At 43.1% G+C, this 18,847-nt stretch overlaps 1 protein-coding gene across 3 annotated transcripts in view; it reads right to left on the minus strand.

Moving 5' to 3' along the window:
• Positions 1-18,847, minus strand: part of CDH22 (cadherin 22) — a 691,233-nt gene that overhangs the window by 39,006 nt on the left and 633,380 nt on the right. For all 3 annotated transcript variants that reach the window (XM_073559369.1, XM_073559370.1, XM_073559371.1), the window contains exon 7: positions 61-314. In XM_073559369.1, coding sequence (XP_073415470.1) covers positions 61-314 — 254 coding nt within the window. The remainder of the gene's footprint in view (positions 1-60; positions 315-18,847) is intronic.

Consider the following 18,847-nt stretch of genomic DNA (forward strand, 5'->3'; position numbering starts at 1 on the left):
AATTCTTCCACATGAACAGCAATTCTTTCAAACGCTCTGCTTTGCTATTCAGCATGATACCTGATGGAGTTGTTGGCTTTGTCTGGATCAGTAGCTGTGATTATCCCAATCACAGAGCCAACATGTGCATCCTCTGACACTTCAATTATCCCACTCAATGGATGGAATTGAGGAGGTTCGTCTACATCCAGCACTGCCACTTTTACAATAGCTTGATCCCGGAACGTTCCCAGATCGGAGAAACGAGGATCCAAAAAACGATTTTGTGCTTCCAGAACCAATGAGTGCTCCTTCTTGGTCTCAAAATCCAGTGGCTGTAAGACATAGTGAAGAAAACTTATTGCTATGGCACTGCTTCTCAATGATGATTATGTAAAAAAGATAATATATAATTTCAACATGACAACGGTAAATAGATGCAAATATCAATTACTCGCAATCACCTTACTGTCTGCGTCCTTATTTAAAATGCTTGATAAATGGATATGCTCAATATTTCTGCCTCCGTCGGATTCAAGAATATCCTTATTAATAAATTGCCTTGTAATTAACTTTAAGATAAAAAGAAATTTTTCCTGCCCTGGAATTTAAATGATGTTTAGTCTGGAGTCGGAAGGCTCCCAGGCTCTGTTGGCCACATTTGAGAAAGCTAATAATTGTAATTGTGCACATGTCAATGCTGCTTACCACATAAATCACCATAATATATTCCAAAAATCAACTGAATATTGTTGGTTTCTAAGGAAGAAAACCTGTGGCGCTAATGGATATTTAAAGTGGGCTCGCTGATTTGAGGAATATAATTACAACTCAAGCTATTGCTTGGATACCAACTGATTCTACGAAAGGACATTTGTTACAGGCTTCACTTTTCTATGGTTCCTATTTATATATGTGATAAATGCATATGTATGTGTGGGCAGGGCTTTAAACCGGGTAGAACTTTTGTGTGGCCCTTTCACAAACAAGGCTTCCAGCTTTAGGAAGATTCAATTATTTACAAAGACACAGCAGGATTAACATGTAATAGGTTTACTGAGATTGAGGAAGTCAGGCATCACCTTTACAGTTTCTCAAAAAAGGCTTGAGCCTAAAGGGATATTATCATGTTATGAAATTGATATGCAGCTCTGGCAAAAATTAAGAGACCACCACATCAAATCCCTGTCATGGGCAACCCATTCTCCAGACCTGAACCCCATTGAAAACCTCTGAAATGTAATGAAGAGGATGATGGACAGTCACAAGCCATCAAACAAAGAAGAACTGATATTTTTGTACCAGAATCAGTGTGAAAGACTGGGGACAAGCATGCCAAGACGCATGAAAGATGTTTTTAAAAATCATGGTTATTCCACAAAATATTGATTTCAGAACTCTTCCTGAGTTAAAACATGAGTATTGTTGTTTCTAAATGATTATGAACTTGTTTTCTTAGCATTATTTAAGGTCTAAAAGCACTGTTTGTTTGTTTTTTTTTAAACTTTCACCATTTTTTTGGCAAAATTTATTGCTTGGAAATTCGGAGACACGTTGTCAGAAGATTATAGACTAAAATAACAATTTACATTTTACTCAAAATTATACCTATAAAGAGAAAAATCAGACAAACTGAACATTTGAAAGTGGTCTCTTAATGTTTGCCAGAGCTGTAGTTTTTTAGACAACATGAAATTAAGCAAGTTTGCAACTGACTTGCTTTATCTATCTTCTTTCATTCTCCTGCTGTGTGAGGCTTTTATATTACACAGTGTACAGTTTGTTGCTAAGAAGACCAACCACCAGAGCTTTGCCAAGTATACAGTAGTAGTAACATTTTAGGCTTAGGAGCTAACTCACGAGATACAAATTGGCTCTCTATAGACAATTTATTTTTACATGTGATGCTCATACTCAATACTGAATAAATGAGATGTTTTGAAAACTTTGTTTCCTTTTTTTATCAGTTACATATTGTGAAGTATATGGGAGATATAATTTTGCATTAATCATTTGTATCCTATGGGGCATGGGATTATAAAATACCATTCAGTGTGCAACTGTATCAGAACCCCTAGTCCCTCTTCACTGTGCAGCTAGCTCAGTGGGGAGGGCAAGCCTCCAAGGCTGTGAGTGACAGAACTCACACCTTGACCAGCTCAGAGCAGGACACAGGCCTGCTTGCCATATATAGTCCTTGTTAAGCTGCAGACGCCTTGTAGAACATTCTGTAAAAATAGTACCATAAGGGGTTATGGAGAGACTATACTTCCTAGCTGTACATCATGTATATTTCCAAGACCCTGAGAACATGGTGAACAGCCGCCTGGGTCTTCACTCGTTTCAGCACCCATGGTTGTGAAGATACATAGAACAGCTAATAAAAACCATATAGCAAAGCTGTGTTTGGTCTTAATGCGTAGCAGTGGCCCGGCTGGATCCAATGGCCCCAAAAATGCTTCCCTAGGACTGTCTATTATGAAATTATGACATCTTAGGTTTTAGAGTTTTTAGCTGCAGAGGCAAGGGGAGGTGACTTAGGTTCAGCCCAGAGGGCAGGAGGTTAGTGACCCAAAGGGGATGAGATCTAGTGTAAGGCCACATTGTCTCTCTCTTTCTAGTCTGCTGGCTGGTCACTTTGAAAGTGTGGGCCTTGTCGAATAATGTGCTGAGAAGAGACTAAGGAGACAGCTGGAGGCCCATGCCCCCTGCGGCCCAGGACACACACATATAATTGACAAATATTTTGCTTATATCTTTTGTCGTACCACATTGGCACATCTGACCATTGTATATGTATAACCATTGTTTATATAGTGTATTGTCTAGTGTGCCTTTAAAGGCCCCGTCACACTAAACGATGTCCCAGCGATCCCACCAACGATCCGACATGGTGGGATTGCTGGGACATCGTTAGGCTGATCGCTGGTGAGCTGTCACATAGACAGCCCCAGCGATCAGGACCAGCGACGCTGGACGCTGGTTTCTAATGTAAACGTCGGGTGTCCAGGAGCCGAGCGACTCCTGGATACCCGCTGTTTACCTTGGAAACCGGCGTACACGCTGGTTTTCAAGGTAAACATCGGGTATCTAGGAGCCACGCGACTCCTGGATACCCGACGTTTACATTAGCAACCAGTGTCGCTGATCACTGGTCTCTCGCTGTCACACGCAGCAATGCGCGCTGGGCAGCGGGAGACCAGCGATCGAAAAACAGCCCAAGCTGCTCGAGCACGATCAGCGATAACCGGCAGTGAGGCCGGTCGCTGATCCCCATCACACACAGCGATCTCGCTGGCGAGATCGCTGATGTGTCACAAAATCAGCGATCTCGCTAGCGAGATCGCTTATGTTGACAGGGCCTTAAGGCGATTAAATATATAATTTAACCTGGGGCTAATCATTTATCTTGAACCACAAATTCACAAGTCCGTTTCTTGATTTAACTTGCTACCGGGGATATAATATAATCCCGCTAATTAACTAGGCTTATATCTAATGAGGAACTGTTGGCAGTCCTACTGGGCTGGTAGTGCTCTGTTTCACAAGTGCTAATGAAAGGGTCATCTCAGTCTGTCAGGGTTGTGACCAAGTGTGGTGTTATGTCAGTGACTGAATGGGCCACATCTTCTCACTACCCGTACTTCTCTGGGCCCATGTGAACAAGGGGTGTCTGTGTAAAATTGTACCAATCTGACCTTACGTTTCACCAAGGGATGCAGAACGTCACATTGGTGAAAGTGGGGAAACTGCATTACATGATCCATCTGACGTAAGAGTGATGTCAGGTGTAGCAATATTGAGGAGTATATATTTTTTTACTCTTAATATCTTTTTAAAACTTTTTTTAGTTTACACTGAATTTTTTAGTTTCCATGGGGACAGGTGGCTTTACAGGTGTACCAAGATGGCAGCAATGTGAGCCTTCAACAGACTTACAGCTGCCATGGCAACCCATCCTTACCCAAAGATCATTTTGTGGAGGCGGACCTAGGGACGATGGGAAGCAACTGCCTCCACATTCCTAAACTCTTAGATGCAGCTCTCTTTATTGACTCAGGGATCTAAGAGTTTAAAGGGGTTGTACACTACTCTGACAACTCATTGTCAATCAGCTTTTTTGACCCTATTAAAATAACACTTATACTCCTCTCCAGTGCCAATGCTGTTCCAGCAGTGTTGGTACTCTTTTTCCTGGGGATCACACATACTGCTGCGTCATGTGATCCCTGCCCTGGCTTCACTCTCCCAGACATATTAGACATCAAGTGGAAGTGAGTGGCCAGCCACAGCTCTGACTTACTTTTGATGTCTCATTTGTCCAAAGATGGGGTTAGTGAAGCCAGTAGTGATGCCCGAGTATACTCGTTGCTCGGGTTTCCCCTAGCAAGCTCGGATGTCTTCCGAGTATTTTGGCATGCTCGGAGATTTAGTTTGTGTCGACAGAGCCGCCTGATTTGCGGCTGCTGGACAGCCTGAATACATGTGGGGGTTGCCTGTTTGTTAGGGAATCCTCACATGCATTCAGGCTGTCTTGCAGCTGTAAATCATGCAGCTGCGTCGACACAAACTAAATCTCCGAGCATGCCAAAATACTTGGAGGACACCCGAGTATGCTCGAGGAAACCCGAGCAACGAGTATACTCGCTCATCACTAGAAGCTAGTAATGATTTGGCGCAGGGATCACTTGACATAACAGTGTGACATGATCCCTGGAGAGCGAGTGCAGACACCACTGGAAAAAAGCCAGCTCCAGAGATGAGTATAAGTGTTATTATTTTACTTAGGGCAAACATGCTGATTGAGAAAGGGTTGTCTGAGTAGTGAACAACTCCTTTAAATTGTTGTGATGAAACCCTGCTTTGATAAAACCAGTTGCTCTCGAGTGCAAGATGTATCACACATTATATGGAGCGAGCCAAGCTCCTAAAACCCATTCATTATGGTGATGGCACACTTCCACTGTACATGTACCTTTGCTAAGGGTTGAAAAGTTTTACAGCAGTCTCAAGCAATGAAGTTTTGGCAGTTTACCCTAACCCCATTATAAAAACATGTTCACGCAAGGTGCAAACAATTATTTTTGAAGGGCCAGCGGCAACCACTCATTAATTATAACAGTACAGCATAGACAGGAGCACCATAACCCAGGTTGGCCAATTACTTTACGGGTCCAGTTCAACAATACTGTTCAAGGATTTGTTGTCGGTAATGGGCTGTGATCATTTATTTTCTACGGCAGGTGAACCAAAAATTATCTTATATGTGTTGCTCAATACATTTTAGCATGCAGTAGGCTGGATAGCAGGCAGTGCAGGCATAGCATTACCAGTCGAGAAGCCGCAATTTACCTCATTTTCTGGCACCCTAGTGGAGTCAGAACTAGCGTATGGCTTTTTTATAATCTCCTTCTATGCGACCTCACGTAATTGACAATTGATCTCTTGATTTCAATGTGGCTTGACTTGACTGTTCTTTCTCCTCATATTTTGTAAGAGTTTTTGTTGCTGAGCCTTTGTCTGGGTCTCATTATGCCTGGTTTTCTGCCTCGCTATCCACTATTGGTGACTAAGTGCTTGTTCTTGACTTCCATTCACGTGTGACCGGCTACTGATGACTGTATACTCTATGGGCAGCAGCATGTTCAGTTAAGGCTCTATTAAACTTTCTTCAAAAACTCCATCTACAATCTTGTCTAATTTGACAAGTAGTATACACAGCACTATTTTTTATGTCATAATGAAGGACACAACAATGAAATCCTACGAATGCCAAGGTAAATCAATAGGGGGCAGTTACACTTGTGCTCAAAAGTTTACATACCAAAGCATAATTTTTGCTTTCTGAGCCTTTTTTTCAGAGAATATGAAGGTTAACACCAAAACTTTTTCTCAACTCATGGTTAGTGGTTGGGTGACGCCATTTATTGTCAAACTACTGTGTTTCTCTTTTTAAATAATAATGACAACCCAAAACATCTAATTGACCCTGATCAAAAGTTTACATACCCTGGTGATTTGGGCCTGATAACATGCATAGAAGTTTACACAAATGGGTTTGAATGGCTACTAAAGGTAACATCCTCACCTGTGACCCGTTTGCTTGCAATCAGTGTGTGCATAAAAGCTGAGTGAGTTTCTGGGATCCATACAGACGTTTGCATCTTTCACTGACGTTTCTGGAATGTGAGTCATGGGGAAAGCAAAATAATTGTCAACGGATCTAAAGGCAAAAGTAGTTGAACTGTATAAAACAGGAAAGTGATGCAAAAAAAATCCAAGAAATTGATAATGCCAGCCAGCAGGGTTCCAACTGTGATTAACAAATGGAAAATCAGGGGCCCTGTAAAAACAAAATCACGGTCAGGTAGACCAACAAAAATTTTGTCCACAACTGTCAGGAAAATTGTTTGGGATGCAAAGAAAAACCCACACATAACATCAACTGAAATACTGGTCTCTCTGAAAACTAGCGGTGTGGCTGTTTCATGGTGCACAGTAAATAGGCACTAGAAAAAAAATGGGCTGAATGGTCGAGTCGCCAGAAGAATGCCACAAAATATATCGCCTACAATACTCAAAACAGCACAGAGACAATCCTCAAAACTTCTAGAACAAGGAAATTTGGAGTGATGAGACCAAAGTTTAACTTTTTGGCCACAACCATATATGTTACATATAGAAACAGGTCAACAAGGCCTATGATGAAAAGAACACAATTCCTACTGTAAAGCATGGAGGTGGATCGCTGATGTTTTGGGGATGTGTGAGCTACAAAGGCACAGGAAACTTGGTCAAAGTTGAAGAAAAAATGAATGCAGCACTTTATCAGCAAATACTGGAGGCAAATTTGCAATCATTAGCACGTAAGCTGCGCATGGAGTATATATGGACGTTCCAACATGACAATGATCCAAAACACAAGGCTAAGTCGGCCTGTCATTGGCTACAGCAGAACAAAGTGAAGGTTCTGGAGTGGCCATCTCAGTCTCCTGAACTCAATATCATTGAGCCACTCTGGGGAGATCTCAAGCACGGAGTTCATGCTAGATAGCCCAGGAATTTACAGGAACTGGATTTTGTTTGCCAAGAAGAGTGGGCAGCTTTACCATCTGACAAAATAAAGAACCTCATCCACAACTACCACAAAAGACTTCAAGCTGTCATTGATGTTAGAGGAGGCAATATACGGTATTAAGAAAAGGGGTATGTGAAGAAAAAGTTTTGGTGTTATCATTCATATTCTCTGAAAAAAGGCCAAGAAAGCAAAAATTCTGCCGGGGTATGTAAACGTTGGAGCACTAATGTATAAACAACTATTATACAATAACAGTACAATATACTGCATACAAAAACTACGAAGCAAGTAAAAAGAGTCATCTAAATCATCGTCTACTATTTAGCCAAAATTATTCAGAGATTAAAAATGGGGGAATACCACATCAGGGCTGAAGATTACAGTAGTATAAAGGAAAAAAAGCTCCTATAAGTAAAATGTATATTATGTAGGACTTTCTCCCTCGAGCATCTGTTAGGATCAGAAAAACATATCAAAAAAGTTATTTTTTTCTCATTAATGTACACTCATCACCCGATTTTGACTGAAAAAACAGAAATGTAGAAATTTTTGCAAATTTATTAAAAAAGAAAAATGAAATATCACATGTCATAAGTATTTAGACCCTTTGCTCTGTATTGAGTAGAAGCACCCTTTTGAGTTAGTACAGCCATGAGTCTTCTTAGAAATGATGCAGCAAGTTTTTCACACCTGAATTTGGGGATCATCTGCCATTCTTCCTTGCAAATCCTCTCCAGCTCGTTCAGGTTGGATGGTGAACGTTGGTGGACAGCCATTTTCAGGTCTCTCCAGAGATGCTCAATTGGGTTTAGGTAAGTGCTTTGGCTGGGCCAGTCAAGAATGATCATAGAGTTGTTCTAAAGCCACTCCTTTGTTATTTTAGCTGTGTGCTTACGGTCATTGACTTGTTCGAAGGTGAACCTTCGGCCAAGTCTGAGGTCCAGGGCACCCTGGAAGAGGTTTTCATCTAGGATATCTCTGTATCTCTGTACTTGGCCGCATTCATGTTTCCTTCAATTACAACCAGTCGTCCTGTCCCTGCAACTGAAACACACCCCATAGCATGATGCTGCCACCACCATGTTTCACTGTTTGGATTGTATTGGGCAGGTGATGAGCAGTACCTGGTTTTCTCCACACATACCACTTAGATTTATCACAAAAAAAGTTCTATCTTTGTCTCATCAGACTAGAGAATCTTATTTCTCATAGTCTGGGAGTCCTTCATGTGTTTTCTGCAAACTCTGTGTGGATCTTCATATGTCTTGCACTGAGGAGAGGCTTCCGCCTGGCCAATCTGCCATAAAGGCCCGACTTTGTGGAACTTTCTCCCATTTCCCTACTGCATCTGTGGAGCTCAGCCACAGTGATCTTGGGGTTCTTCTTTACCTCTCTCACCAAGGCTCTTCTCCCATGATTGCTTAGCTTGGCTGGACAGCCAGGTCTAGGAAGACTTCTGGTGGTCTCAAACTTTTTCCATTTAAGGATTAAGGAGGCCACCTTGAGTACTGCAGCAATTCTTTTGTAACCTTGGCCAGATCTGTGCCTTGCCACAATTCCGACTCTGAACTGTGGCGCCTCTGAGGCTTCAGTCGCCACAGAGGTACTGCACCTTCTCCTAAGGTGTAGTGCCCCACCATCCAGGTAAGGTGGGAACTCCTGACCACACTCCACACCTGCATTCCACACACAGGATAGTCCAGTGGGGCCACCTATCAGGTTCAGGCTGGGGGTTAGCAGAGCACCCCTAGTGGAACCCTGCTTCGTAACACGAGATGTGCTGGGAGGCGGGTGGAGTGAGGTGATATAAAAGAGTGAGAAGAGTGAGAGTTAGAGGAAGTTGGTTAGTTGGAGAGAGAGAAGAGAGAAGATGGTTGTCTGAAGGACGTGCTGCAGCAGGTCCCAGTGATCTGGGCTGCTGGCAAGAGAAAGACCAGAGAAAGAGACTGATAAGATGGATAACCTAACCTTCCATAAGAGAGATGGAACAGATCGGGACGAAGGAGAATAGAAGGACGGTGGGAAGCTAGTTGAAAAAAGATAGAGAACCCTTCCAGTCTGGAGCGCAGGGGCCGGAGCCCGGTCCCCGGGGTTGATTGGATCTTTATGTCTGGCAGCGGACACCGGAGGAGTGGTGGGCCACTAACGCCTTGCTCCCATCGTGGACTTGGGACACAACAGCAACTGAATAGAGAGCCGGGACGCAGTGAGGAGTCCCCGAAGCAGGCTGCAGCTGTCTGTCATACAGGTAGAGACTAGGAACATCTAGAGAGAGGCATTCCAGGGTAACTAAGTACTGGAGTGCTTCGCACCTAAAGGCGCATTGGAGGAGTCGTTCAGTGAAGGTACATATTGGCAGAGTGTGGAAGGGAGAATCCTGTCTGGCCTGGAGGTTGGCTGGAGCCCTGAACTGGAGAACACAGTACGGAGGCAGGCGTGTGTGTGAACTGCAAACTGTGGGTAAAGTCTTGGAACCGCACACCCTGGTGTCCTCCAGTTATTCCAGCACCGCTACACCTGGACACATCTATACCATTCTGCGCCTCTCCTCATCCATTGCACCTACACTGATCTGGGACTACAGCTCCACCTGTGGGGAGCTACACCATCTTTACTGCACCACACCATCAGTCCCAGCGGATCTGCATGCAGCGTTGGCTCAACATCTTACTTGCCAAACACCACGGGTGGCGTCACAAACTATCCAAGTAAACTGTTACACGGTTAACGTTGCCGCCATTGGTGTTGGGCGCCCGGGGCCACAGACCGGGTCGCCGCTGCTGTGGTGCATTCCCACCTTGGTACCGGCCCGGTGCCGGGTGCCCCACTGCCCTGGGTGTGAGGGTGACCCAGAAATCCTTTGCCAGTTCCTTTGAACTCATGATTCTCATTTGGTCTGACATGCACTGTGATCTGTGAGGTCTTATATAGACAAGTGTATGCCTTTACAAATCAAGTCCTATCAGTTTAATTAAACACAGCTGGACTCCAATGAAGGAGTAGAACCATCTCAAGGAGGATTGCAAGGAAATGGACAGCATGTGACTTAAATATGAGTGTCTGGGCAAAGGGTCTGAATACTTATGACCATGTGATATTTCAGTTTTTCTTTTTTTAATAAATTTGCAAAGATATCTACATTTCTGCTTTTTTCAGTCAAGATGGGGTGCAGAGTTTAAATTAATGAGAGAAAAAAAATGAACTTTTTTGAATTTACCAAATGGCTGCAATGAAACAAAGAGTGAAACATTTAAAGAGGTCTGCATACTTTCCATACCTACTGTATATGCAAAAAGGATTACGTAGATTTGAATTACTAGTCTAAACAGTTGTCCATTTTTCAGGCCATTTTTTTTTCTTTCTGAATGCATTTATTTTTCTTTTAGCTAAAAACCATTTTTGTAATTGGGTTTCATTAAAAATGTTGCACTATTTTACTTTCCCAGACTTTTTCCTTCCCATTCCCAGTCAACTTTGATGTGGTCTGTGGTTATTTATCAGCCAAAAATATGCAATATGCATTTAAGTAAGAAAAAATTGTCCTTAAAGGAGTACCTCCTTGGCCAATGATGAGTTTTGAGATTTTCATGTCTCAGCCGGCTCCACAAACTTTTTAAAAAGTGGGCAGAGAGCTTGGGTGGGAGGGGGCCAAGCATGTATGTTAGTCCCTAACTGGTGAACATTTCTGTCGGTCGCGCACAACAGTTTTAAGATTCCCCAAACTCGTTAATGAATCTGGGCCTTTACCTTTAAGATACACCATCAATCTGAGATAGGTGGGGGTTTCCAAACCAGTGTCTGATAAGAAGAGTTACTGATAAGTCGAGGATCTGAATGTCATACCCTTACCAATCACATAAAAAGGGTTTGCCCCATCTTTATTTTTCAGGATCAAACCTCTCCCCAGCATCCCGAATACTTGTTGATTAACAGTTCAGACCAGCAGCATGGGTTTGAGAGTTCAGACAGGTTTAGAGCAGAGCTCCCAAGCTCTATAGTACAGAGCTTTCAAGCGCTATACTCCTTTGCCTAGCAAATTAGTCACTTTTGATAGACTGCATGGTGGCAAATAACCAAGGCAAGGAGCAATGCATTACAGAACTAAAAATATCTCATTCTTTATAATAAAGAGGATTTCTAAGACGAGGTAAATTGCTAAATTGTTTGTTTTTTAAGTAAATCTTTATCTATTTTACAAAAACTTTTACTAAGGTAGACATTTGGTGGTCTCCAGCTGGGCAGGTGGTAATGTTCTTTAGGCATCTGACCGCTGAAACCTGTGTCTGGCTGGTACTATTGTTAGTGCTCACCTGGTGAAAATCTGCTAAACCGCAGGTCAGGTTGAACACACAGACCAGGGGATGGCATAACTTCGACCTAGACAACAGGCTATGCCGGACAGCATGCAAGCGGAGCAGGACACAATGAAAGGAATGTAGGCAAATACAGGAGAGCAGATGAAAGGGTAAATGGAAGTCCTGAACCAGGATGTAGATACAGGCTGAAGAAACCACAGGAGTTTGCAAATATGATTGCAGTATAATGTGAAAAATTTCTAAATAACGGTTAGCAATAGTTACAGCAGACGATGGCTTAATAAAAGTTTCAAATAAGCAGTAGATGCATGTTGTAGAAACCACTGGAGTCTGTAGAGATGTTGGCAGATGATGCATTAAATGGTGGCAAACCCCAAGACAAACCGCAACTGAACCCAACGCTGACTTAATTCTCAGACACCCCATGTATCTAAGTCAACCTTAAAAAGCCATGAATGATGATAACAGTGAGGTATGCCGAGCAACTTGTGTAACCCAACGTTGAGCACAGAAAAGGGAGGAGGCCATAAAGTAAGGGGGGAGAGCCTGACCCTGGAGTTGAAACATTTGTTTATTTTCCTAACTACTTCCTATAGGTGGCAGTGGTGAGACAGCTTTCTCCTTTTCTAGTAGAGAGCTAATTAATTATAATACCTTATATCCACCATGTTCTCCTAATAATTTGCTGTTCACAATCCCTTTAAAGGGAATCTGTCAAAACATTAGACCTTTCTAACCTATTAATATAAGCATACAAGTTATATTGTTATGAATGAGTCACCGAGGAGGAAAAAACAAAAATACAAGCTAAGTCCAGAAAACCGGAGAGGTTGGTAGCTATCGGATTGCAGACCCCTGATCCTATCCACAACAACTAACAGTAGCCGTGGGGGGTTCCTACGATGCCCTAGACCCCTCGAACACAGCCGGAGAACTAAAAAGGCCTAAAGAAAGAAAGGGGAAATCTAAACTGCCCCAGAGCAGACCCCAAAGCAATAGGCAGCCCCCAACATATAATGACGGTGAAGCAAGATAAAAACACTAACACAGATAGAAAGATAGGTTGAGCAAACGATGGGGCCCAAGCTAACTAAAAAGGACAGGATAGAAAAGCTGCTGTCTGCAATCCGTAAAAAACCCTACCAAAAAATGTCCCAACCGTCTGATAGGAAAAACAAGCCCTGAAATCGCTAGGACATCAAAAAGACTATATCAGCACTCAGGTAAATTCTGAAGACAGAGCAAAGAGACAAACTGATCAGAGACAAAAATGGAACTCAGCACACCTCTGACCAGGGATGGCTGAACTCCGAAAAACAAGGTAAACAAAACAAAACTAATAAGTTCAATAGCAGAGCAAAAACTTATCTTTGGGAAGCAGGAATCAGACTGGTCTCCAAGAATCCAGCAGACAAATCACCAGCGACTCAGAAGGGCGTCGGCTGCCTTATATCCAGTCAGAATTTCCTGTTAACCAGTCATCATCTACCAGATCAGGTGTTTGGTAATCAGCCTCACTACCTTCCTTCACCAGAAGAAGGAGTTCATCAGACATCGACGGTGAAGGGGAAAATGAACTCACAACAGTACCTCCCCCTTGAGGAGGGATCACCGAACCCTCATCCACGCCACCAGGGTGATCAGGATGGGCCCGATGAAAGGCACAAACCAATCTTTCGGCATGAATATCGGATGCAGGGACCCAAGAATTTTCCTCCTGGCCATAACTCTTCCATTTAACCAAATACTGGAGTCTCCGTCTAGCCAGATGGGAATCCAGTATCTTCTCAACCTCATATTCCACATTACCTTCAACCAATACCGGGTCAGGAGGTGCCACCACAGGAACTACTGGCTCAACAAACCTCTTTAACAGAGACTTATGAAACACGTTATGGATCTTAAATGTAACAAGAAGAGCCAATCGAAAAGAGACTGGATTAAGAATCTCCAAAATCTTGTAAGGTCCAATAAATCTAGGTTTAAACTTTGGAGAAGCCACCTTCATAACGATATTCTTTGATGACAACCAAACCATATCACCCACCTTAAACTGGGGACCAATGGTCCTATGCCGGTTGGAAAACCGCTGGGCCTTTTCCTGGGAGAGAGACAACTTATCCACCACTTGGTCCCAGATCTGGTGCATTCTCTCCACCACAGTGTCAACACCTGGGCAGGCAGAAGGCTCCACCTGCCCTGAAGAGAATCGAGAATGAAACCCAAAGTTACAAAAAAAAGGTGACATCAAAGTGGCAGAACTAGCTCTATTATTTAAAGCAAATTCGGCCAAGGGCAAAAATGAAACACAATCATCCTGATCAGCAGAAATAAAACATCTCATATACGACTCCAAAGTCTGGTTTGTTCTCTCTGTCTGCCCATTGGTCTGAGGGTGAAACGCAGAGGAGAAGGACAACTGAATTCCCAGCTTGGAACAGAAAGTCCTCCAAAATCTAGACACAAACTGAACTCCTCTGTCAGATACAATGTTCTCAGGAATCCCGTGCAAGCGAACCACCTGTTGCAAAAACAATAGGCACCAACTCTGAGGAAGATGGCAACTTAGGGAGTGGTACAAGATGGACCATCTTAGAGAATCTATCACAAATCACCCAAATAACAGTCATTCTCTGAGAGGCAGGCATATCAGAGATAAAATCCATTGAAATATGGGTCCATGGCCTCCTGGGCACCGGCAAAGGCATCAACAACCCACTAGAGCGAGAGCAAGGTTTAGACCGAGAGCAAGTCCCAGAGGACTGCACAAAATTCCTGACATCATGAGACAAGGCGGGCCACCAAAAAGACCGACTCACCAAATCTCTAGTACCAAAAATACCTGGATGACCAGCCAATGCAGAGCAATGAACTTCAGACATCACTCTCTTTCTCCACTGGTCAGGAACATACAATTTTCCAATGGGACAACGCTCAGGTTTGTCCTCCTGAAACTCTTCCAGAGCACGTCTCAAATCGGGCGAGATGGCAGAAAGAACTACCCCCTCACCTAAGATGGTAGCAGGCTTGGTCACAACAGGAGAATCAGCAAAGAAACTCCTAGAGAGGGCGTCTGCCTTGACATTCTTAGTGCCCGGAAGAAAAGAGACCACAAAATCAAAACGTGTGAAAAACAAGGCCCACCTAGCCTGTCTAGGATTCAAGCGTTTGGCCGACTCCAGGTAAATCAAATTCTTGTGGTCAGTAAGGACCACGACTTGATGTTTAGCTCCCTCCAACCAATGTCTCCACTCCTCAAATGCCCATTTCATGGCTAACAGTTCCAGATTCCCCACATCATATTTATGTTCGGATGGGGAGAACTTTCGGGAAAAGAAAGCACAGGGATTCATTTTTGATGTTACAGGATCTTTTTGGGACAAAACAGCTCCTGCACCAATCTCAGAAGCGTCCACCTCTACCTGAAACGGGAGTGAGACATCAGGTTGCCGCAAAACCGGGGCAGAAGTGAACCTTTGCTTCAGCTCCTGAAAGGAAGAAACAGCCATCGGAGACCAAGTCAGCACATTAGCACCCTTCCTAGTCAAATCTGTCAATGGCCTGGCAATACCAGAAAAATTAGCTATAAATTTCCGATAAAAATTAGCAAAACCCAAAAACTTCTGGAGGGCCTTCAAAGAAGTGGGCTGAACCCAATCATAAATGGCCTGTACCTTGGCCGGGTCCATTTCAATAGTTGACGGAGACAAAATAGATCCCAAAAATGAAATCCTCTGTACACCAAAAAGGCATTTCGATCCCTTGACATACAGGGAATTCTCCCTCAAAATCCGGAACACAGTCCGAACATGTTCCACATGAGAGTCCCAATCCTTGGAAAAGATCAAAATATCATCCAGATAGATGATCAAAAATGTATCCACCAAGTCTCGGAAAATATCATTCATGAAGCACTGGAAGACAGAAGGGGCATTAGTGAGCCCAAAAGGCATCACCAGGTACTCAAAATGTCCCTCCGGAGTATTAAACGCCGTCTTCCATTCATCCCCATGCTTAATGCGAATAAGATTATACGCCCCCTGAGGTCAAGCTTTGTAAACCAGCAAGCACCTTTAACTCTGGAGAATAGATCAGAAAACACAGCTTATTACACCTTCTGAACTCCTGATGTTGCTCCCTGGACAAAACTCTATCACATTGCATAGGTTCAGACATTTGTTCAACAGGTGGCAACACCTCTCGTGCGGTTTTGCATTCACGCAAATGCCGATCAACCTGAATGGCTAATGACATAGAATCGTCAAGACCAGAGCAAACAGGAAATCCCACCATAGTATCTCTTACGGTTTCTGACAAACCCTTCCGAAAGAGAGCTGCCAAGGCACCAGGTAGTAAGGACCGCCCACTTTCGGAATTTTTGACAGTACAACTCTTCAGAATCCCGACCCTGGCTCAATGCCAAGAGGGCCTTTTCAGCCTGATCAGTAGCATTAGGTTCATCATACAACAACCCCAAGGCTTGAAAAAATGCGTTCACATTAGTAAGAATAGGATCATCAGGTTTCAAAGGAAACGCCCAATCCTGGGGATCGCCGCACAGCAAAGAGATGACAATTTTAACCTGCTGTGCAGAGCTCCCCGACGAGTTAGGCTTCAAGGCAAAAAATAATTTACAATTATTCTTAAAATTCAAAAATTTAGACCGATCCCCAAAAAACACATCAGGCGTAGGGATCTTTGGTTCAGCAGCATGTGAATGAGCAAGATAGGCGGAAATTCCCCGCACTTCAGCAGTGAGCTGCTCCACATGATCAGACAATTGCTTCATCTCCATTGAGAAAGAAAAAAAAATTCCCCCTACGGCCTCAGAGACATAGAGGAAAAAATATACACAAAAAAAAAAAAAAAATTTTCTGACAAACTTTTTTTTTTACAATTCTTTCCTACTATTGAGTATCCTAGGATCTGCGGTATGGCTGGTGATTCTGTTCTGAATGAGTCACCGAGGAGGAAAAAACAAAAATACAAGCTAAGTCCAGAAAACCGGAGAGGTTGGTAGCTATCAGATTGCAGACCCCTGATCCTATCCACAACAACTAGCAGTAGCCGTGGGGGGTTCCTACGATGCCCTAGACCCCTCGAACACAGCCAGAGAATTAAATAGGCCTAAAGAAAGAAAGGGGAAATCTAAACTGCCCCAGAGCAGACCCCAAAGCAATAGGCAGCCCCCAACATATAATGACGGTGAAGCAAGATAAAAACACTAACACAGATAGAAAGATAGGTTGAGCAAACGATGGGGCCCAAGCTAACTAAAAAGGACAGGATAGAAAAGCTGCTGTCTGCAATCCGTAAAAAACCCTACCAAAAAATGTCCCAACCGTCTGATAGGAAAAACAGGCCCTGAAGTCGCTAGGACTTCAAAAAGACTATATCAGCACTCAGGTAAATTCTGAAGACAGAGCAAAGAGACAAACTGATCAGAGACAGAAATGGAACTCAGCACACCCCCGACCGGGGATGGCTGAACTCCGAAAAACAAGGTAAACAAAACAAAACTAATAAGTTCAATAGCAGAGCAAAAACTTATCTTTGGGAAGCAGGAATCAGACTGGTCTCGAAGAATCCAGCAGAGAAATCACCAGCGACTCAGAAGGGCGTCAGCTGCCTTATATCCAGTCAGAATTTCCTGTTACCCAGTCATCATCTACCAGATCAGGTGTTTGGTAATCAGCCTCACTACCTTCCTTCACCAGAAGAGCGAGTTCATCAGACATCGACGGTGAAGGGGAAAATGAACTCACAACATTATATATTGCTGAAAAAAGTAATCCCTGAATGTCTCATATCAGATGCCTTGTTGCTGAAACATCATCTTTTATTGCTTTATGTAAATGACCTTTTCCAGGCTATGGGACAGACATTTCCTGGAAGATAACATTGCCTCTTAGCTTTATTACTCTATTTTTCTCCTCCCACATAGTCACTGTGTCCCTGTTACATCGGGTGCATAACCAGAAATCCCACGCCTGCGCATGCCAACTGCCGTCGCTCATATTCAGTGATCCGCTATTCTATGGGCATTGGCTTAACGTAGCTTCTGCACTGGCGAGTCACTGATACTTCCTCTCCCAGTGTTCTCTGGAGTGCGGATAAGGTGCACTTCCGACTTCCTTATCTCTCCCTGCAGGGTAAGAATGTCATTTCCAATGGCTCAGTTTAATAAAATCACTGGGATATCACTTGTTGCCCATCGCCTACAGAGTCCAATATAACCTTATATATATATAACCTTATATCTCTCACCCACAAAGCGCACCACCCTCCCTCATCTCTGTCGATCACCCTACCCATGTCGTCCATTCTGCTAATGACCTAAGTCTAAAATCCTCAATAGAATGAAAAGGCAATAGGTCAGCACTGCGTGTTAAATTGTGGTGCTCGTGGAGGAAGAATGCAAATGGAGAAACAGGTGCCAGCACTCATGTGTTGAATAATTGCTGTTTAATTCAATTACGTGCATAGAAATCCAAATATACATTTCACCCCATCCCAATAAGATGAAAGCCTGGAATGGGCTGAAACATCTAATTGGATTTCTATGCACTGAATTGAAATAAACAGCAATTATTCAACAGGTGAGTGCCAGGACCTTTTTCTCCATTAATATCCTCAATAGTCAAAACCTCCCGCTCCGGTCTACAAGACTTCTCATGAGCTGCACTAATCCTGTGGAATGCACTACCCAAGACAATTCGATTAATTGCCAATACCTACAGTTTTAAGTGTACCCCAAAAATGCACTTTTTAGACTGGCCTATCGCCTCACCTCTTTTATGTAACTATTCCAGTTTTGCCCTGCCAACATTTTCTTCCAAATCTGATCCCTCATAGCATCTGTTCACACACCGTCCATACACTTAGTAGCCCTCTGTGTCTGTACTTTTACACATACTGGTTGATGACCGGTTCATGCAGCATTACATGAACACCCTATTTATTACATTGATGGCTGGAGCGTACAATGAAAGTAATTGTTACCATCCATTCTTCGTGTCTCTGCTATTTCCTCATAGATTCTAATTTTGCCAGCAGGACCCTCAATTCTCTTGGAATCTGTAGAATTATGCATTACTCTGTAAAGTCTTTTATTGTCTGTACAAGTCCCCTCTGTAATGTAAAGTGCTGCGGAATATGTTGGCGCTATAGAAATAAAATTATTATTGTTATCCATGAGGCATACAGGTATGTCTGTAACCTATATGCTCATATTAAAAGGTTGTGGTGACAGATTCCCTTTTACTACAACATGTATCACCATAATGATCCTGTTATACAGTATTTTAATATGGTTATGTACCATTAAAATGACCCATATTTCATATACTAGAGCGAACTGTCCTCTGTTGTAGAGCAGTGTAGACCACCAGACTATGGATTCCACTAATGAGATCCCTTTGGTACTTGATAGTCTTCTGCTAGAACTCTAAGGTTATTTTTCCCTATGTGTTAC

This window comes from Dendrobates tinctorius, unplaced genomic scaffold (assembly GCF_039654945.1).
Source record: "Dendrobates tinctorius isolate UK_male_01 unplaced genomic scaffold, ASM3965494v1 ptg000270l, whole genome shotgun sequence".
NCBI classification, from domain to species: Eukaryota; Metazoa; Chordata; class Amphibia; order Anura; family Dendrobatidae; genus Dendrobates; species Dendrobates tinctorius.